Genomic DNA, 22,780 nt, shown 5'->3' with positions numbered 1-22,780 from the left:
TATTGGTCCACGCTAGAGAGTTTGGATGTGGTGTAGATACCAGTTCAGATGCAAGTATTTTCCTTTAGGCATTTGGCCCAAATTAGTCTAGTTCTAGGCCGTAATCTCTTTGGACTTTCACTAATCATGAATTGAGGTCCTAGCCTAGGTATGCCTTATCATCAAAATGTCCTCTCCTGTTCCTAGTTTGCAAGTAGAAGAAAATAAAAGATTCAAGAACGTGGGTTGATTCACTATTCAGCTATGAAATGCATTTACATCTGGCTTTCCCATGTAATTAGCGAATGCCAGTGTTCCATTAATATTCTATTCTATAGTAGGTAGAATATTAAGTACATTTAGTCTGCGTATTATGGTAGTGGCCATACATTTATACTAAATTTCTACCCCGAGCACACGCAATAGGGCGCTCCAGAACATCTTCTCTTCGGACTTCGGGTATGGTAATGGCTAAACACTTATACAAGACTTCTACCTCGACCACATGCAATGGAGCCCTAGAACATCTTCTATTGGAGTATGAACACGCATTGGTAGAAAATATAAACTTCAGATTTTTGCGAAAGTGCAAAAATTCTAATATGGACCAAGGTGTAGGTGGACCATAGGCAAAATAAAGGGCAAAATGGAGCATTTGGTGGCAAAATATCTGATTTTTTTGCTTAGGTGCAGGTGGACCTTGGTCCATGGAAGTCTCTTTCGCGAAAGTGAGAGAAACTGGTTCAACACCAAAACGAGGAAGTAGTGACTATGATTCACACGACACAAATGATTTCATTTCATGTCAATCATTGCCGGAGTTACACCTGTAAGTCGATCACTCTTGTCGTATACTACAAAAACAAACCTCGTCGATGTTCAGGTTCCATGGCTCTGTCAATTTGATTCCAAACACTTTACAACTCATATCTAATCCACTCTCAGTCAAATGGCCCACGACCACAACAACCAGATTTGTGGTTGTCTCCTCAGATTTTGTGGATTTGGATTTTTCCGGTCATGGAAATCTTGTACTTTTCCCCTAAAGAACCTCATCTTTAGTCTTTAGTTTTTGCTATTACCACGTCCACAGCCGACGTCGAGGATATGTGCGATTAACAGCAAATAGGCTACAACCAAATATTATCACTCTTAACCGCATTAAGTATGCTAGGTAATCTCACTTTAATCTTTTATTTTCGTAGATGGAGCTTGTAAAGAGGACCTTTGTATTTTCAAGATATAATTTAATTATTGGAATTTTTAATTCTTTAGTAATGTTAAGTCAGATCCAAAACCGTTAGCAATTTCTCATTCCAACTTGATTGCGCGAAGTTATTTACATAATTTAGATAGATAAAAATAATGTATTAGACTATTTTTTGTAATATTTTACATAAACAATGGTCATGTCAAGTGAGGCTAACATTGACATGTCAACACCCATGCAAGCTAGACTAATGGTGCTGCATGTCTAGTGAGGCTAATGATGATTATGTCTGATTAGGCTAAGAGCAAGTCCACCGATCTTGTTTTGACCGGGCTCTAACAATAAAACTGATGTGGTGACCGGCCACAAGGAGAATTGGTCTTCCACCGGTATGGGCTTGTCCAGCCAATTGTTGGCTTTTCTTGACTGAGTCCAAAAAAAAAGGCAACAGCCTAACTAAATTCTTGACTGGGTTTGAGGGGCTGCCAGCTCGGCCCAAGGAAGAACGTGGCTGACGTCATCACCGCACCTTACAAGCATGATGCGCTGAAGGCAGAAAGTGGCTCACGAAAGCATGACGCGTGGCGCCGCAAAGGAAGCTCGATTGAGCCCAGTCGCTTGTCGTGTAACGGCTGTGCATGGGCCGGCCTGTGCCACGTGCAACAGAGCCATTGGCTCATTTTGAAAAAGGTGTCTAACGGTCATGAAATCCCAGCGGTCCGTTTCAATTAAGAAGAAGATCCAACGGCAAACAATTAATAACCACTATATATATATATATGTAACGTTAATAAACGGTAAGAAAAAAATTGTAAAAAATTCTAAAAATTTCTGTATAAATACCTAGCATTTTCTTTACATCTCACACCCAAAAAATTAGAGTTCATAGTTACACCTTCCTCCTCTTCATATAGCTCTCATCATCCAAAATTTTCATTATCCAATATGGCCGAACAAAGGGGAAACACACGTCCAGTGGCCGGACACGTGGGAGATCAAAGTGAAGATGATAATACCGAAGAGAAAAGGAGATGGACGGATGAGGAAGATGTTCAATTGTGCAAGTCTTGGAAAGCTGTAAGCCAATGTCCGGCTGTGGGTACAAATCAGAAAAAAAACGACTTATGGAGGCGCGTGAAACGACACTTTGACGCAAATTGGCCCAAGAGCTGATCAGCCCAATCTTTGCAGGGAAGGTGGAAAATTTTGAAGGTTGAACTCTTTGAGTGGCATTGTGCATTAAGGCAAGCGAAAAATTGGTACAAGAGCGGTTCGAATGCGGTTGATGAGGTATGTATTTGTTGATAAATCATTTAATTTGTTGATACATTATAGTAAAATATTACATGATAAATAATGTAGTAATTATAATATCGTTTTAATTGTAGTAATTGTTTTTCGTTACAATTAAAATAATTATATGATAAATAATGATGTAATTACAACGATGTTTATATTTGTACTTATTGATTTTTATTGTAAAACGGGGAGATACTTTCTTATTAAAATTATGACCTTTATAATAGATTCATAATAGCGTTTATGTTTGTACTAATTGCATTTTTTATTAATTTTTTTAATTACGTAGCAAGATGAAGTACAGAAATTGTGGCATAACGGGATGAAGAAAAAAGGGAAGACCAAAAGACACCTGTTTCATAGTTTTGATAGTTACGCTGTTGTGGAGGGCTTTGCACAATTTAAAGACATCCCTAGCCATACATCCGGAGGAACATCAAATGAAGGAAGTCAACATACGCACAGACAACCAATTGCTGAAAATTCTCCCATCAACTTGGACATGGATGTAGATGAGGTAATTGCAGGTGAAACTGCAGATCCTAATGTGAGGCCTTAAGGAAGGAAGGCTGTGACAGAAGGCAGCGAAAGATCAAAGTCCTTTGTCAAGCACACTGGAAAGTATAGCGAACAACCAAATAAAGGCAACCGCGGGCAAGAAAAAACTTGATGAGGAATTCACTCGAAGTCTCCAAGAGGAAAATCAACGAGAATGTATCCGATTGCAAATCGAAATGCGAAAAGAGCAACTCCTATTACAAGAGAGGGAAGAGCGAATTAAAGAGAGGGAAGAGCGTATTATGGTGATTGATACAAGTCAAATGACGCCACCTAAAAAGCGTTATTGGTCAAGAAAGCAAAAGAATATAGCGGAGAAAGAAGAACTTGGCGAGCAGACGCCACCTTCTATGGGTGAATACTATCCGCAACCCAATTTTGGTGGTGCATTCCCACAACCAAATTTTGGTTGTGCATACCCACAACCTCCTTACTCCGGTGCATACCCACAACCACCTTACCCAGGTGCATACCCACAACCACCTTGCCCCGATGGATTCCCACAACCTCCCTTCACCGGTGGATTCCCACCACCTCCCTTCACCGGTGGATTCCCACAACCCCCTTACCCCGGTGGATACTATCCGCAACCACCTTACCCCGGGAGATATCCTACACAACCACAATTTTCACCTTTCTCTACGGGTGATTCCACCAACCCTAACCCTAGTGATGAACCTTCAAACACAAATTGGATTCCTAGAGAGGATGAGGATCATGATTTGAATAATTAGGTGATTATGCATGTTGTGTAATTGTATTGTACTTATTCATAGTTTTTCATTTATGTAAGCTAAAATTTAATGAAATAAAAGTTGTATTTGAAAATTCCTCTTATTAAAGCACACACCTTATATTCAAAATCATAGCACATAATAAACAGTTAAAACACTCAATGAACAGTGAAAATAAACAATTAAAATCAATGAACAGTGAAAACTGAACAGTCTTGACTGGTCAAGAAAAAAACAGGTGGAAACCCATGTCCAGTGGCAGTGAACAGTTACTTGACTGGTCGAATTCTTGACTTTTCGACCTTGACATTTCTTGACTACGGATGAACTTGCTCTAATGGTGCCCATGGTCACGCTCACTCCTATACTCATGCAAGTGAGCCTAATAGTGTCTCTTTAAGCGAGGTTAAGCACTTTGAAAGATGTTAGTATGATTATTTATTAGATTTAATACTTGTTACCCTCAAACTTTTTTCTAAAAAACAGTTTAGTCACTCGCCTTTTAAATTAAACTAGATAGTCCTTATTCTCTCTAATTCTCATACAACAAGTTCAAAATGACTATTATACCCTCCATTTCTCTTTTTTTATTAATTTTCTCTTCTTCTTTTTTTTTATTCTCTCTCTCTCTCTCTACCACCCGGTCGGCGAGGTCCTTGGCCACAGTAGGGTTGCTGCCGCCACTCAAATCACTACTCCATCACTCAAATCACTATTCCACTTTCTTCCACCATCGAACCAAAACGTTTCCAAATTATTCACAAGTTAAAAAACTTCACATCCCTCACCAGACTATCCAAAATTAATTGGGTCAATGGGGTGACTCTCATCCCACACTGGATTATCCTTATCGAAATCTGCACTCATCCATCGATCCCTCCCCGTCCTCCCGGCTATCGCCTCCCTCGTCAATTTTTAAACAATCCGATCTCACTCTCTTCATCATCATTGCTCACTTCGATTTGATCTTTTTATTTTTGAACTCGAAGCTCCCGTCACCATTTTAGTTCCAATCAGCTGTCTCAGTCGAATCGTCGTTGTTGACAAGGTTGGTTATCAACCTGGCCTTGACAGATTTAATAGACTCCTTCATAAGCTTCCAGGGGTACCTAGCCCTTGGCATGTGTGAGTTGATTGAGACGGTGGCGGCGGGCTGGTAGCCAATCTTACCTAATCGGAAGAGAGAACACGAATTGGTAGCCGTAGATGGATTTACAGCCCTTTTCAAAAATCCCCAATTCTTGATCGAGAAAATTGAATACCCATATGGCGATTTTGACTGAAAAGAAGACAAAATTGAATACCCAAATGATGATTTTGACTGAAAGAAAGCTCGGATTTTGATTGGCTTATTGCTTGGAGAGGGGAAAGAGAGAAAGCTGAGAGAGAGAAGTAGAAAAAATAAGAAATAAAAAGAGAGAGAAAAATAATAAAAATAGAAAATAGATAAAGTAAGGGGTATAATAGACATTTTGGACCTATTGTATGAGAATTAGAGATAATAAGAACTAAACTGTTTAATTTAGAATGTGACGGACTGAACTGTTTTACGGAGCAAAGTACATGGAGTAACGAATATTTAATCCTTATTTATTCAACTTCTTGGGAACCAACTCCGGAACTTTGTTAAACAAATAAAAACTTGTCTGAGACTATAATTTCACATAGAAATTGTGGACTATTTTTTTTTTTTGCCAAATATTCTTACCAAAATCTTCTCACCCCTTAATCATAATTTTTAAGAAATTATAGAATTGATGTAACTCAAAATTTTCAACCAGATTCTTTTTAATAATTTTCTAAAGTTAGCAAAATTTATGAAAATCATTACAAAAATCAAGCCTACACTATTGCCGTTCGTCACTTAAGGCAGTTCTTAAAAATTATGTTTTACCAATGATTACAATTTTATATAAACTCTTTTGGAATGAACGATTCTATTCATTACATTACATTGCATATTAATCAACCTTGTATATTTTCAAATTTGAAACTTGAGGAAAGATTAGAGTTTCTTATCTCTCAAGTAGGTAGTATATGATTTTCTTCTCTCTCAATTAATTAGTAGGGAGTATATTATATCCAATCTGAATCTTGATGACTTCCACCACCTATTGTTCCGGTTTACTCACCAAATCAACGTCAATGATAATGTTAAGTATCATATACCAACTTCTTTTCACACCACCAGCGAAAAAGAAGAAAATTCTCTGATGCAGAAGAAGTCAACGTAATTTTAGTTTGTCGATTTGTTGACCACATCCAATGGCCATGGCTGGAGCTTCTCATTTGATTGGCTGATGTTTCATTTTCACATTGTGAAAGGGTGGTAGTGGTTGTTTCCCTTTGTTGCATGGTACGTGTAGACACAGCAGTAAATAAACCACGTGATGATTCAAATTCATCTATTCATGAGGACACAACACCAGTCCATTGACTGGCCGGAGTAGACTTAGACTTTACTGTTCCTTCCGATGGTTCCCATTTCAATCACCCTGTCCAGCTACAACTGCACCACTATATTAACAATACAATGATGTAATATATCGATGTCATCCATCCTAGTTCACAGGGCTTAGTCAAAGTCATGATAATCAACTTGCATTAAACTTCACTAGCCTCACATAATCATAAGTCTCCCTAATGTTAAACAATCGTTAAAATCATCTGGTCATAAATCTGTGTAATGTTAAACAATCGTTAAAGTCATTTATTAAGAAGATAGTAATTCACCAACTCATAAGATAATCGGATTCTAGTATTATTGTAAAGTCGTAAATATAATTTAAAAAAGTGAAAATATCCATTTACCCAAATTTGAGCTACATAACCCCACTTACCCAAACATCTTATGTGATTGCCCACTTACCCAATAGTTTACATATATTTTGCTCTAATACCCAAATAAATATTTTTTTATTACTTTTTATTTATTTTAGGACAAATTTGCCCCATCCTTCTTTGTTAGAGAGAGAAGTCATCGGAGACCTTGCCGGACTTCGAAACCCGGCGGCCAGTAACCGGAATTCAGAGGTCGGTGACCAGAATCCAGAGACCAGTGATCGGAATCCGGCAATCGGTAACTAGAATCCGGCCATCGGAACGGTCACCAGAATCAGGCGTCAGATTTTATTGCCCCATAATAATCAAATTATTACCCCCCAATAATCATATTACTGCCCCTTAATAAACAAATTATTACTCTCCAATAATCATATTATTGCCCCCAGTAATTATATTATTGCCCCCAATTAACATATTATTACCTCCCAATAATCATATCATATCAGTTAATAATTAGTACATTAAGTCACGAATCACAAACACTACCATACAGATGCTATTCTAGTACATAACTGGCATCAAGACATCATTTTTTGCATATTTTCTCGGTAGCCTGTGGCAATGTGGCACTGTAGCCTATGGTCTGACCAAAAAAAAAAAAAGACAGGTTGTGGTCATCATTCCTCCTCTTCCCACCCACTCTAGTCCCACTATCACCCGACACACTCATTGCTGCCGCAGTCCCTGACCCTTCAGCCGATTCGTTCCCATGGTTTCCAGCATAACCACTATACCTCCTTGTAATTGAAACCCAGAATCCACATTCTGATAAACAATATATTGGTAACTGTCAACCTTCACTTGGATCAAATTTTGATTGGGGATCATTTGATCCAAACCCACATTGGTCTCCTCTTTAGAACCAAACGACTATTTTTCCACAATGGCTCTCCTACCGGAACTCACACCCGAGTTCCTAGGCGCCGGAATAGCTGATAAGAAAAACGTCACCGACAAAGGCAGCGCCAATGAGACCTCCGAAGCTTTTCGTCACCGCCTCTCTTCTTCTTCATCATCGTCGTTGTCTCCGTTGAGATGGGAAGAGTTGGCGAAATAAGGGTTGATGGGACCGGACCCACCGATCACACGGTGGAGAAGGGAGCAGCGATCTCCTGCATCACGGAGATCTCCATGACGCCGAGATCTCCATCCCCAACCGGCCGCCTCATCAATCAGCGTCCATTCCTCGTCCAGCGAAGATGGTGGTGAACTCGGCATCTTCGAGGCCAATGGTGGTTGGTGGACTCGGCATCTTCGTGGCTGACAGTGGTCACTGAGTCGGCTTGGCAGGGGAAGGAAGAGAGAGTGAGAGAGAGAGAGTATGAGGGGAGAGTGTAGTTTATTATTTAAACTGAGGGCAAAGTTGTCATTTCTGTTTAAATTGGGTAAATGAGATTAAAAACTTCTTAGTGGAGTAAGTGGACAATTTTTAGACTCAAATTGTGTAAATGGTCAATATCCCTTTTAAAAATAGTAAAAACCGTATCTAATACAGTGTCGAACAGTAGATTTTTCCAAGTCAAATTCGCTTGTTGAAGTTGTCCGCCAAAAATAAGGCATCTGAAAAACCAAAACTAAAAAAGTACATATTGTTGTAGAGAACTGAAATTGAGAGGAAATTGTTGTGTATTCTCATTGATAATAGGGGCCTCTTTATATAGAGGATTACAATGCATAGAATCTCAATCGTACAAGGAAAGTAATCGTACATTGAATAGGAATCTAGATCCTTCTAATTTAACCCTATTACCACTAGGTCAAGTAACCTAGAGTTTGGGCCAAACACATAAAAGAGAGATTTCCTTAAACACTCCCCCTTGTGTTGCCCAAACGCGGTGCTACTCTCGTTGCCTCGTTAAAAACCTTGCCGAGTAACAAAAACCCAGTGGGACAAAAATAACCTCGGTCGAAGGGGAAAAAGAGCACAACACACCCTTCACGTTTCGAGACCATACATGTAGACATCTCCCCCTGATGTCTGCATCTCCCCCTGATGACTACGGTCATGGGAGTTCGGATAACTTCCGTAAACGATGCTACCAACATGTTTCTCGAAAGGGGAATTTAGGCAATGACTTAGTGAGCAAGTCTGCCACACTGTCTTCAGATCGAACCTAGTTCATTTTGATCTTGAAGAGAGTCTGTTGTTGCTGATTAAGCTTGGTGTTGTCGCTTTGATGTAGCCTTGCTTCATTTGTTCAAAACAAGCTTCATTATCCTAAATGCTCGTAGGCTTATCTATGGTAGACTTCAAACCACAATTGTTCGAACATGAGTAATTATGGATCCAATCCATATACATTCATGAATCTCTTCGTGAAGAGCAATAGTCTCTGCATGGTCCGAAGATATAGCGACTAGGGTCTATTCTGTAGACCTCCAAGATATCGCAGTCTTTACCCATGGTGAACACTTAATCAGTTTGGGAATGACCTTTGTGTGGGTCAGAGAGATACTCAGCATCAGCAAAACCTTCCAAAATGCTAACTTCGTTTTAGGATGGGGAGAGGGGACGCAGGCCAGTGTTGGCGGCGTTCCTGGTGTGTGATGGGTCCGAATCCATCATCTCTCTGTAAGGATAGAACAAGCCCATATCAATCATACATCTCAAGTATCGAAAGATATCTTTTACACCAATCCAATGGCGTCGCGTTGGCGCAGAGCTATATCTAGCTAACAAGTTCACAATATATGAGATGTCCGGTCTTGTGCATGGAGCTAAGTACAATAATGCGCATATTGTACTTAACTAGGGCATTTCTGCCCCTAGCGCATCTTCGTCATCATCCTTTGAAAGAAGAGGATCCTTTTCAGGATCAAGACTACGGACGATCATGGGGGTACTTGGAGGTTTGACCTTGTCAAAGCGCCTAAGCATCTATCAACACGATGCTCAAGTTCCAAACCGAGACATAATCGTGTTCTCCCAAAATCCTTCATCTCAAACTCGGATTTCAAATGTTCAGCGGTTTCCCTTAACTCTTTAAGGGCTTCTAATGAAGATCATGTCCAACATGAACCGCGATAGAATCCGAAACTTGTTATGGAAACGCGTGGGCATATCCCTTCCCAATCAAGTAGTCACTTTAGTGAGCATTTCAACCTTATTGCAAACGCGCTCCGTGGTCTAGAGCCACTTGACTTGGGTAAATGAAGTTCACCATGAACCTTCATGTATATTCCGTATCTAGATCCCCATAGAGATACGTAGTGACCACATTTGTAAGCTACATGTTCAGTTATTCGGAAACTACCAAACTGACAAGGTAGTGGAGTGCAATGACATCCATTACGAGAGAATATGTCTCATCGTAGTCGATTCCAGGGCGTTTTGTGAGAAGCCTTGTGCCATAAGGCGAGATTGCCATCTATTTTTCTCATCACGCTTTCTAATGAAGACCCATTAGTCAATAGGTTTTATGTCAGGAGGTGTTGGCATCACTAGCTCAGAAAACCTTCCTCTTCGTTAGAGAATCCATCTTAACTTGGATCGCATCTTTCCATTTAGGCCAAATCTCTCTACGTTGGCATTCATTCATCAACGGAGCTTGGTTCGATATCATCGGACTCAACAAACTCATGCGCAACGAAATGCGTGACTACATCATCAATTATGATGGAGTTTTTATCCCACGTCTTATGTACACTAGTGTAATTTTCATAGAGCTCTATATTCTCAGGAATAGGGTTCTAACGTTGAGGCGTCCCCCAACGATAACCATAACCCGGAAGATTCTCATGAGACGGATTTTGAGTGTCGATGATCAAAGGATTGGAATGTGCCAAAATATCCTTCGAACTCACGGGCCTCCCATGCATCCTAGCTGGGGCCATGGCCTGTAACGCCAAAGTGCCACTCTCTATGGCGTTGGCTCCATGCCTACCTCCGTGTAGGGTGGCGCAACGTCCTCTCGTAGGGACGTCCATCCTTGCAGAAATGTTTGCAGCATATTTGTGTGATCTCGTCACTTTAGTAGGGATCGAGATGAGACATAGTGGGGACAGGCCACGACAATTCCTGTCGTTCCTGCTGAACATCTGTGTTCTTATCTCCCCCTAACAACGGGAAGACTGTCTCATCAAAGTGACATCCGCACATCTAGCGGTAAGGAGATCGCCATGCAAGGGCATTAAGTGGCGGACGATTGTTGGAGTCTCAAATCCAACTGAGTTGCTCATTCGTCTGTAAGGACCCATTATAGAGCGCTGTGGTGGCACAATTGGCACATAAATGGCACACTCAAATATGCGTAAGTACGATATTTGTACCCAATCACTAGCTGTAACGCAGAGGTAGATTGAGTGGCAGTGGGTCGTAGACGAATTAGCATAGCTGCATGCGCTATTGCATCACTCCAAGCGGATATAAGGAGGTTGGTGCGCATTACCAATGTCCGGACTACCATCGTAGTCGTTTCTGCGAGACCATTTGGGTGTGCTCATGGGAATATGATGTCCAACATCAGTCCCAAATGCAATGACTATCGAAAGTCTTCGATGTAAACTCACTAGCATAGTCAAATCCAATTGACTGAATAGGATGAGTCGGGGAGTGAGCCCGTTGTCATATGATGTGTGCTAGGAGTGTTTCATAAGCAGCATTACAAGTGGACAATGGCACAACACGTGACCAGCGTGTTTGCATATCAACCAACATCATGAGATATTTAAACATCCGCAAGTTGGTGGAATCAGTCCACAGAATCCCTACGGATTCTATGTAAGAACATAATGAGTATTTTCATATCCTTTGCATAGGACGGTCTCAGTCCTAATTTTCCTAAGGAAATGGCTTTGTAAAAATGAGCGAGAGGCCTTAAAAGCAACCAAGGAGAGTTTTGGTTGGGCCTGAGCGTTTGAAACGCATATTGAAGCAAAGTTTGTGACTACATCACCCATCATGGTGTCATGATCATGGGAAGTGGCATCCACGGCGTTATAACCATGGGGATTGACATCCATGGCGTCATGGCCATGGGTAGCGCCATATATGGCGTTGTCACAAGGGACTTGGGCGGCCATATGGCGTCCCAAGACAGCTGCAGCGCCAGATGCTGCATTTGTTGCGGTCTTGCTAAGTCCAGGAACCAATTTTTGATTCTTACTTTATTTCGCTCTAGGGTGTCCATGTGAAGTCTTTAGTAGACGGATCATCATATCATGACCAGGGTGACTTATCCTGTCGAGACAAAGCCAATATGTGTCTAAATCCAAGAGATCTTCTCTCATAACTTTATTGGATTTAATAGCTCGAATAGTGACATAGAGTCCACTAGAGAGACACATAAACTTCCCTAAGATGCGCATTTGTTCGCAATCATTAGAGGCATTGCAAAGGAACTCATTTCTGTTCTCTACATGCGTTTTCGCATGGAATCCGTTGGCTATCCATAGGTGCGAGTTGCCCTAGGAGCGTAGAGAGTTTCTGTGAGAATAATCAAGGTGCCTTCTGGCAAGGGGAACTTGGGCTATTCCATGTCCTTGAATTAATACTGATGGCCCAGCCATCGTAGTCACAAAGTAACATGCTCATGAATCAAAATGGAGTCGTAATGAAGAGAACTCGAAATTTTATTCATAAGCCAACGGAGTACATCATTGTCTTTTAACCATTAGGAGAATCTAATCCAAATGCTTAGCTAATGCAAAACAATGGTAGTCGTCTAACTTCTTTCGGTAATTCCAACGCAAATGTGACCAGGTGAGTAGGGAGATGTCGGTGGAGCAAAGCTCGCTTAATTACTACTTATCTCAAAACCTTCCTAGACATCACATTTACATTGAGTATGCCTACTTTGAAGAAAGACTAAACCATAGGCATCTACTACAAAAATAATATGGCAATTGCCTATTACATCTCTTGGAAAAATAAAGACTTAAACAGAATCGACGATCTATTGATCCCAGCCAGATTTGTAGTCTTCAACCCTTCACTCTAGATCATCTTCTTGATCTTCTTGTTCTACATAGTGAGCTTCTCTTGCTTCACAATATGTTTTGTAGGCGGTGACAAGTTCTGCACGAGCTCTACAAATGTGTGCCCAATGATCAGACACTCCACATCGAGAACATACATCTCTTTGCTCAAACTCCATTGATTGAGGCACTTTGAAAGCGTCATTTAGATGGCTCTTAGTGTTGGTGGCGCCTGATACGCCCAAAATAGGCGCGCAATTTAACCCTGCAAGAATGTCAATTGTCAGTATAGAATAAGTAGGGATCGTTTTAGCCGGGGATTGAGGGTAACTTTATAATTCACACAAAATAAAAACAAACTAATTTAAACTAACTAAAACACAAATCAAACAAATAAAATCTGAAACTAAACAAAACAAAAACGTCAAACACTAGAAAAGAGAGAAAAATATGGCAGGAAACAGAAGGGGATAGAAAGGTGCGTTGCAATCCTAAGTTGAAACACATTTTGGGGTTTTTGGTTTTTAACGAAAATAAAAGAGAAAACAAAAGGAAAACGAATTTATTTGATTTTAGGGTTTGAGAAAATAAGATGGAGAACGTGTTAGAGACTTGGAAATCCACCACCAATGACTTTCGAACAATGTTAAGTTAACATAGTTGCAATTACTAAGGTGTGAACAGAAATCAACCAAGAAACAAGTCGGAGCAGATCATGTCTCTTATTAATGTTTCCCTAATTACTTAGTCTACGTGAACGCACAATAGCTAAGCCTATCAAACATGCAATCAAGGTATAGAACGCTATCCTATCAACAACACATATAGTGTCAACACATTTGAAGCATTAAGATCTCATGGAAACGATTGATTATAGAGTTGCAGTCTAGTGTGGAACGCCTACCTAGCATGCTCTTCTAGTTGTTTAAAACATCAGCTCTTGTCCAAAGCCTTGCATACTTGTGGATTAGAAAACAAGACGATTAGGTGAATTATTTTCTAAACCTAGCTCCACTTACATGCATATATCCTGAGTGTCGACCTAAAGAACATAAACACATAAAAGTTTTCAATCAAGCATAAATAAACAACCAATTCACACCGAAGATCAAGAAACTAGACTTAAACAAACATATGTTCTACATAATTGGGGCTTCAAACCTCGCCCCTAACAAAAAGTAACTAGCCACACATCATCGTAAATTCAACAAATAAAAGCATGAGTATTAGATTACAAGATGATAAAAACCGTAAAAGGAAGAGTATGAGAGCCACGAATTCACTTTTAGGCAGCCTTGGACGCAGGCACTTCTTCAAGATGGTTCACGGCAAAGCTTGATGGAAGGTAGAAGATGGATTGCACGGTTTTCCTTCTTGAAGACTTGGGAATTTTAGACTTTGTGTACTAGGGTTTGGGAGCAGAAGATGGCGCTGTAGGATGGTTGCTTTCTCACATTTGCAGAAGCCCTATGTGTATGAGAAACACAGCCCAAGTTTCCTTTTCCAATTCTGCTTTGAAGGCCTCCCCTAGTTGCTTGAGGATTACTCTGATTGGTGCATAATTAAATGATTTTCAAGGCTTAATAATCTTCCCAAATTCTTGATGAATCATTATAGGACTCTCCTTCATATTTGCAGCAGCAATAACCTTCCAAAAATTCCCAAGAAATCCGTCCATAGAAGATTTCTGCCAAACAGTCCTGTTTTGACTAGGATTCAATTTCTGACTCTGAAGCTTCCTTCTTGGACAAGGAACAACTTCGTCTTGACAAGTTTCTGGATAGTTCTTGACTCCTACGTGTTCTATGACATCATATATTCTAGATTGGTCAACAACCTTCTGGAAAAACTCCAATTAAATCACCGGAAAAGATCTCCCAAAAAGCTTCGTGAAAAGCTAACAGTTTCTGCCTTATCGGGAAGCCTACTTTGCATTTGATTTCCTGCTGCCTCGTTGACGTTTCTGACCTGTTATTTGGCTCTTATTGAAGTATAACATCATGTATTCAAGGTTCACTGGCCCTTTATGCAAAGGTGCATCTGAAAGAATGCAATAATTGCTCCTCAAAACCGTTCCCAGAAAGCTGATTCTGAAACTGCAGTTTTCTGCTTTGCAGCAACTGTTTTGCACAACGATTTCCGTGGACTTCCCTTGTGATTTCTGGCTAAAAGGTTGATCAAACTTAGTCCTCTGCATCATTACTTTATGATCCATGGCTTCGTTTCTCCCTTTAAGCTCCTATTTCTCTTGAATCTCCCCACGAACTACCTAAAAAGAAAACAAAGTTAAAACTGACTTTTTAAAGGAAATAACTAAGAAAAGTGTAAAGGATTGCACATCATATTTGTCGCATTTATGCTCCTATCAGCGCCACCAACATGGCCAGAGGCGTTGCCTCCCTCTCTCTTTCCACGTTGACCTCTTCGGTTCCGTGTTCGCTTATTTTGGCGATTACCTTCCCAAGTAGAGCGATTATATGGACCAGAAAGTCCATAAGTATCCCTAAGGTTAGGGTTTCGCTCTTGGCGCCTTCTCTTAGGGGCACGACTATAATTGGATTCCGGAATATGCTCTATTTCCACGGATCTCGAATTATAGTTCTTCACAAGGATGTTGTCATGCTTTTCAGCGACATTCATAGCTCCAATGAGCTCATGAACCCTTGTGATTTGTCTTGCAGTAACATCGATTCGATAGTTCTTAGCAACCATCAATGCAGAGACGGGGAAAGTAGAGAGAGTCTTCTCAATCAACATCACATCTGTGATCTCTTTACCACAGAATTCCATTAAGGATTTAATGCGAAGTGCTTCCGAGTTGTAGTCAAGAACTGACTTGAAATCACAGAAGTAGAGGCTATGCCATCTCACTTCTAGGTCAGGAAGCAAGGAGTCACGGACATTGCCAAATCTTTCTTCGAGTGAGGCCCACAGCTTTCTGGGGTCTTCTTCATTCATACACTCGTACTGGAGCGAATCATCCATATGACGAGTCATTAGGATGATGGCTTTCGCCTGATTTGCCTCTAAGGCTGCTCTATTTGCTTCCAAAGCTTGAGCTTGCTCAACAGTTAGCACGTCCTGGCTAGGCTCGAGAATCGTATCCAGGATTCCATCTGCCTTGAGATGCTGGCGGACATCACGAGCCCACCTGTGATATTCAGAGCCAGTTGTTCCCAATGGAGCAAAGTCCAATTTGTTCAGGTTACTCATCCTGAAAGAGAACAAGAAATTAGGGTTAGTTTCGGAGCGTGAAAGGCTACCACGAAAACATATAAAATTTCTGAGCGTAGTCGCTTCCAAGAAATTAGGAATTTCCGAGCGTAGTCGCTTCCAAGAAATTAGGAATTTCCGAGCGTAATCGCTTCCAAGAAATTCGATTCCAAGAGGGGTTGGATTAGATCGAAACAATGATGTATGTGGTCGATCGTTTTTCTTCTCAACAAACTCTAAGTTTGGAGGACTCTACAAGCTCCAAGCTTGGAGTGAGCACGAACCCCCACAGTTCGGCTATTGGTCTCCCCTATGAAGAAGAAAGGGGGTAGAAGAAGGGATGTTGGAAGTCCCCGAGAAAAAGAAGAAGAAATTGAAAAACTTCAAAAACAGGAACTTTTAGAAAAGTTTACCTTGAAAAGATGCCAGAATTCTTGACCGGAAAAGATGTTGATTGGGCTGTGCAGTGATACTGCAGGGTCGCTGCGAGAATGTCGCGAGGACACTACGGATGCCGCGAGGACTGTTTCGGGGCCACTACGGGGATGCAACTGCTGCGGGGATGTCGCGGGGACAGTTACGAGGCCGCTGCAGGGATGCAACTGCTGCGGGGATGTCGCGAGGACAGTTGCGGGGATGCTGTGGAGATGTCGCGAGGCCGCTGGTGAGTCGCGGTCTCGAGGGCAGGCGAGCGCGCGTGAAGGTAGAAGGCAAGCAGGGCTTGCGGGCGCTACAGGGGCAGCGAGGCTAACCTGGTAGGGTTAGCGTTGAGTTGCGACGCGGGGGTTGCGGGGGCAGTAGTAGCGCAGGCAAGGCAAATCTGGTGGAGCTTGGTCAAATTCTGGGGTTTTGGTTTCTAAAGCTAGGGTAGGGCTCGTGCTGATAACGTGTTGTGTTGTAGAGAAACTGAAATTGAGAGGAAATTGTTGTGTATTCTCATTGATAATAGGGGCCTCTTTATATAGAGGATTACAATGCATAGAATCTCAATCGTACAAGGAAAGTAATCGTACATTGAATAGGAATCTAGATCATTCTAATTTAACCCTATTACCATTAGGTCAAGTAACCTAGAGTTTGGGCCAAACACATAAAAGAGAGATTTCCTTAAACACATATACTTTATTTTCTATCTAAACATTAAAAATGCGACAAAAGAGAAGAATTACCCAATTACATTTATCAATTTATCATAAGCAGGTGATTGGCAAACTAAATAGGAAAAGGATCATCGCACACCAATTATTGCATGAGCCGCAATGGAAATTGAGATAATGGAACGGTTTCTTTGTCTCCATTAGTAACAGTCGTGAAGCTAAGAAATAGAAAAGTTGCAGACATGTAAAGTTATATCAACCATCATTTCAAAAAACAAAAAAAAAAAAAGTCATATCGATCAACCATTAAGAGAAATAAATTCAAAAAGGAAAAAAAGAAAAAGAAAAAAAAAAAGGAAAAAAAGGCGCCAAACAAAAACTGTAGACGAAAGAATATAGAAAGACTGGACCTGTCTCAGTGTCTGACTTCATTAGATAATAATTCTCATCTCTCTGAACACTAATTATATTTAAACCCTCGAAAGCTCCACTGCTTTGCATTCCCCTCTCTCTCTCTCTCTCTCTCTGTTTCCGAGAGGTTCCGGTTTTGGCGAAAATGGGGAGTTACCGGATGTGCGTCTGCTTCACTCGCAAGTTCAGGATCACAGAGGCGGAGCCGCCTTCTGACGTGAAGGTGTATTTCGATAAGTACGCCGAGGGAGGGACCCACATGACCGCCGAGCAGCTCAGGAACTTCCTGGCGGATGTCCAGGGCTACGGCGGCTCGTCGACCTCGGACGCCGAGCGGATCGTCGAGCAGGTGCTGCAGAAGAGGCACCACCACATTGCCAAGTTGATAACAAGGCGCACGCTCACTCTAGAAGACTTCCACCATTACTTGTTCTCCGCCGATCTCAATCCTCCAATCGAGAACCAGGTAGTGTTTGGTTTCTGTTTGTTCTTGATTCACTTGATGAAATGTCTGAGGAACTTTTTTTTTTGTTTCTTCAATTTAGTCAACTTAATGCTTGACTTTAATTTTAGGATTTGAAGATGGTTCATTTTCTCTTTACTTGGGTTCTTGGATTTTTTTTGTTTGATGAAAAAGGGTGCGAGGATGTTCTGTTTAGTGCAAACTGTGTTTTGGAATTGAAGTGAACTGAGTCTTTGACATTTTGAGTTTATTGGCAAGTGAAATTCAATTTAAGGAAATTGCTAAGTTTAGGCATTTGGGTATTTGTTTTCAGGTTCATCAGGATATGAATGCTCCATTGTCTCATTACTACATTTATACTGGACATAATTCATACCTGACTGGAAATCAACTCAGTAGTGACTGTAGTCATGTGCCAATCATAAAGGCGCTGAAGAGAGGTGTGAGAGTGGTGGAGCTTGATCTTTGGCCAAATTCCAAAAAGGATGATGTTAATGTTCTTCATGGAAGGTATAACTAATCATTTCCAAGCCCCCAAATTTATCAGATTGTAGCATCTACTTGATATCTCTTGCTACCATAGTTTACTGGCTCTCTGACTCTTGCTTTGGATAATGCATTGGAAAATTGTTCAGAATATCAAATGCCACATCTGAAATAGTATGCCTCTGCAACATGTATAACACATCGGGTGTCTCCACCCATTTCCAATTGGTTTTCAGTTGGATGCGTTAATTTTAGGAGGAAGTAAAATGAAGTTTGCTTCAGTGATTATCAATTTACTGTTTTGGTAATGTGAATGATCATTGATTTTAGTTCAATTGTAAAAGTTGCAGCATGAAATTAAAGTAGAGTAACTATGCCTTCGTTTCTAATTATTATGCATCAAAGTTTATCCTTGAAGATGAACACCATTTCTGGCCTAGATATTTGGGTTGCTGTTCCTACTAGATTTTCTGTTGATACTTGATAGTCTTATTTTCAAGCTCATGAGATAGATATTCATAGTCTGCATTTCTGACCTAGGACCTTGACAACCCCTGTGGAACTTTTTAAATGCTTGAAATCAATTAAGGAGCATGCTTTTACTGATTCTCCATACCCTGTAGTCATAACTCTTGAAGACCACCTTACCCCTGATCTCCAAGCTAAAGTAGCAAAGGTATTTTTTCTTCTTCTGTGAGTGATATATATATCAGTTTCTGACCAGAATATCTGTTTTAATTTTACATTGCACTTTTTTTCCCCCAGCTGCTCATGAAGACATTTAAGGATATGTTGTTTATTCCTGATTCCGAATGTTTCAAAAAATTACCTTCACCGGAAGAACTGAAGTATCAAATTATCATATCTACCAAACCTCCTAAAGAGTACCTTGAGGATAAATGTGTCACTGTCAAGGCAGATAACATACACAAGAGAAAAGATAGCGAAGAAGATGCATGGGGGAATGAACCTTCAGAGCTTACGGAGGAACACAAAGATGTTGATACGGTGAGTTTGAGAAATGAAATTACCACATGCTAGCTCCAATTATCTTTAGTGTCTCTACTCTTGGGTGATAAATTTTGCTCCATTGGCTTGCAGAGTGAAAGTGAAGCAAGTGAACAAAATATGGATTACGAGGATAACAATAACTCTAATCGTGGAGCAGAACCCGCATCATACAAACGTCTCATTGCACTCCATGCTGGGAAACCAAATGGTGGTTTAAAGGAGGCACTAAAAGTTGAAGTTGATAGAGTTAGACGCCTTAGTTTGAGTGAACAAGCACTTGAGAAGGCTGCTGAATCTCATGGAACTGATGTTGTTAGGTACTTTAATTTCTAGCACAATGACATCCCAAATGATTTTCAACAATCTAAGATGATGAATTCATTTGTGATCATCTTTCTATTACATTGGTATATATTCCACCTGACCAACTCTAGACTTTAATAATTTTCATTCATAGATTCACCCAGAAGAACATTTTAAGGGTGTATCCAAAAGGAACTCGGTTCAACTCCTCCAACTACAAGCCGCTTATTGGCTGGATGCATGGTGCTCAAATGGTTGCATTTAATATGCAGGTTATTTGGAATTCTTTCATTTTTTGTTATTCTCATCATATATTCCACACCTATGCAGATTATATGTCAAACAGTTTACTTTATATCAAGTACCTGTTTATAGCATTTTCTGAATATAACCTACATTTCTTTGGTCCATGGCAGGGATATGGTAAATCTCTTTGGCTGATGCATGGGATGTTTAGAGCAAATGGGGGCTGTGGTTATGTGAAAAAGCCTGATTTTGTTATGAACGATGAGCAGATTTTCGATCCTAAAGCAAAATTGCCAGTAAAGAAGACTTTAAAGGTGAGCACACTTCTATCCTTTTCTCCGAGTCTGAAGTTGAAGTAAGCAAAGTTTAAGGCATAACTGTTCAATGATTTATCCTCTCTTATTCAGAAGACGCTTCTTAGATGTATTGTATTCCTTGGCAGGTGAAAGTATATATGGGAGATGGTTGGCATCTGGATTTCAAACAAACACACTTTGATTTATATTCACCACCAGATTTTTACACCAGGGTAAGTGTGCTTTTTAGAGAACATACCCCAGTACTGTCGGTCTTGTTACTGTTGAGAGTATGAAAATTTCATGCTGTGAATTCTAAGCCTTGTGTCTAAATAATAACGTATTGCTCCTCGATCTCCACCCATTGCCAATGGATTGAGGGGTCTAACTTCTGCAGTTATAAGTTACCTCAAAAACTTCAAATATGCATGCCTTTAAGTACTTGATCAGCAAATGTGGTGGTATACACTTCTTAATGGTAGTACTTAACAGTTAAATCTGTAATGCAGGTTGGCATAGCAGGAGTTCCAGCTGATGAGGTAATGAATAAAACTAAGAAAAAAGAGGACGATTGGACTCCTGTATGGGAAGAAGAGTTTACATTTCCATTGAGAGCCCCAGAGTTGGCTCTGCTTAGAATTGAGGTACATGAATATGACATGTCTGAGAAAGATGACTTTGGCGGCCAGACTTGTCTGCCAGTCTCTGAATTGAGACAAGGAATTCGTGCAGTCCCTCTCTTTGACCGTAAAGGAGTGAAATACAACTCAGTGAGGCTTCTAATGCGATTTGAGTTCACCTGAGGGTTTGGTTCTGCTTATGGAATTTTGATGAAATTTAAGTTATATTCATTTCCCCTCTAGTGCTGCTGTCATTTTTTTATTTAGTTTGCACCTTAATTATAAGAGACTTGCCCAACTTTACATATGCTTAAAAATTTGTATTCATTTTTGCCTTTGGCCCTCACCATGAAATTCATTTTAGTTGAGCAAAAATAAAAACATAAAAAAGAAGCTTCAAAGTCCACTGTTATCATTGATTTGCTCAGCCCCCTCTACTAACTGCATGCTCAGGTTTTCGATTCCTCACTGGGGCATATTGATGATGTATCTTACTCACCAGGAAAATCCCCTAATCGAATCACTAGTTATGGTGATTTCAATGGTTTTTTTGTCATTTGAAGAACTGTAAGGCTTAAGGAAGAGCCTTTTTGTTCAATTTCTGAGTTTTAGCCGTGACAGAGGTGTGGGGGTGACCAAAAAGAGAAAACTCCTTCAAATGATTTGCAATCTACACCTAAGCAACAATTAGCAGAGGCAACAGTTTGAAGATAGTGCACATCATTAACAATAAATCCGTCAAGCTAAAACTCACCATCAGCAATAGATACTACAGCTTCATTGTCATCAGTTTCAACAAATACACCATTGAAGCCAGTCTTTGGCGATCCGTAAACCATTAGACAAAGCTAGAAGCTTTGTTAACTTAGGGGGAAAAGGAAGGACCCCAAAAGAGGTGATGAGATGGCATGGACCAAATGGCTGCACGCCATAGGCTCACCAATATGGTTGTGAACCATCGCTCCTACACCCATAGTCATATAAGCAGAATTAACAGGCTCCATCCACATAGAAGAAGGGGAAGATATCATTGCAGCATTAGCATGCATGACACAGTTAACTACACATTCATCTTCATCTAGACCATTATACTTCTCTTTTTTTGCTAATTCCCTGTGCGTCGTTCTAATTCTCCCCGGTCAACAATCTAATAGCCAATTTGAAAACAAAAGAGAAGGAAATAAGTCAGCAATTTCATTGATATACAAGTGTGTCAATAACGATATCTATGCGTGCAGCAGCCGGACTATAGGAAATATACTGATGAAGTCATGACAAATGAAAGCAAAGAAATTACAAATGACGTTTACGGCAGCTCATACCTTCTCCCCGGAGACAGGCCATGCACCTATTCATATTGAGTTGTACATGGTTGCTGTTGTTGAAGTCAGAAGCAGAGAATAACAACTGAGGGCATGATGCAGAATAGATGGCAGCCCAATTTGAAGAACAGTTGGATCGTGCTAAAGGAGGAAAACGAAAAGTGACTAGTAGACGCGAAACAGCTCCACGGAGTCCGTTTGGGACGCACCTTACCTTTCCGGAAAGGGAATCGTGCCAGAAATCAAACTCGTTGCTATGATACGACCTGTGGTCTTTTTCGGGCTTTCGGGGTCGTTTAGGGCCTCAAAACTGCATTTTTTCTATTTTCCGGTGTTTTTGTTTTCCTAGTTATTTTCGGGTTGTTTTCGTTTTTACCCATGGGCTTTAGGGTTTCATTGTTAGTCGCCCTAGGGTTTATTTTCTTATAAATAAGCCGCCTTAAGGCTGCAGAACGGATCTTTTATCTTTTATCAATAAAATTGAGATTGTTCTCTTTTATCTCTGGTGGACTCCAGATTTCTTTGCTTAGGTTTATTGCTGGTAAACCTATATATCAATCCGACTGCGTCAGGGCAGCCACCATACAAGTGTTCCAATGAAGGACACACAACATCCAATAAAGTAGCAGTTCCAGTAGGACTACAGAACCATTTCAGATGTGGAAGATTTTGCAAAAGTAACCTCTTCAATTCTGGAAAGACAATCTTTCTGTTGATCACCATTCCCCGCTTGCTTCAATAATTATATCCAAGCTATGGCAATTTGTTAGGC

The 22,780-nt window shown here is 40.5% G+C and overlaps 1 protein-coding gene across 1 annotated transcript; it reads left to right on the top strand.

The window, feature by feature from the left end:
* Window positions 1-17,304: 17,304 nt before the first annotated feature.
* On the top strand, window positions 17,305-21,098 carry LOC133733756 (phosphoinositide phospholipase C 4-like). The gene is made up of 9 exons (XM_062161393.1): window positions 17,305-17,727; window positions 18,038-18,234; window positions 18,751-18,886; window positions 18,976-19,218; window positions 19,312-19,538; window positions 19,679-19,796; window positions 19,941-20,084; window positions 20,213-20,299; window positions 20,576-21,098. Exons 1-9 carry the CDS (start codon window positions 17,407-17,409, stop codon window positions 20,867-20,869), a joined length of 1,767 nt encoding a protein of 588 aa, XP_062017377.1. The 5' UTR covers window positions 17,305-17,406; the 3' UTR covers window positions 20,870-21,098.
* Window positions 21,099-22,780: the final 1,682 nt, after the last annotated feature.

The sequence above is a fragment of the Rosa rugosa genome, chromosome 2 (genome assembly GCF_958449725.1).
Source record: "Rosa rugosa chromosome 2, drRosRugo1.1, whole genome shotgun sequence".
NCBI classification, from domain to species: domain Eukaryota; kingdom Viridiplantae; phylum Streptophyta; class Magnoliopsida; order Rosales; family Rosaceae; genus Rosa; species Rosa rugosa.
This window is presented reverse-complemented; position numbering and strand designations above follow the sequence as displayed.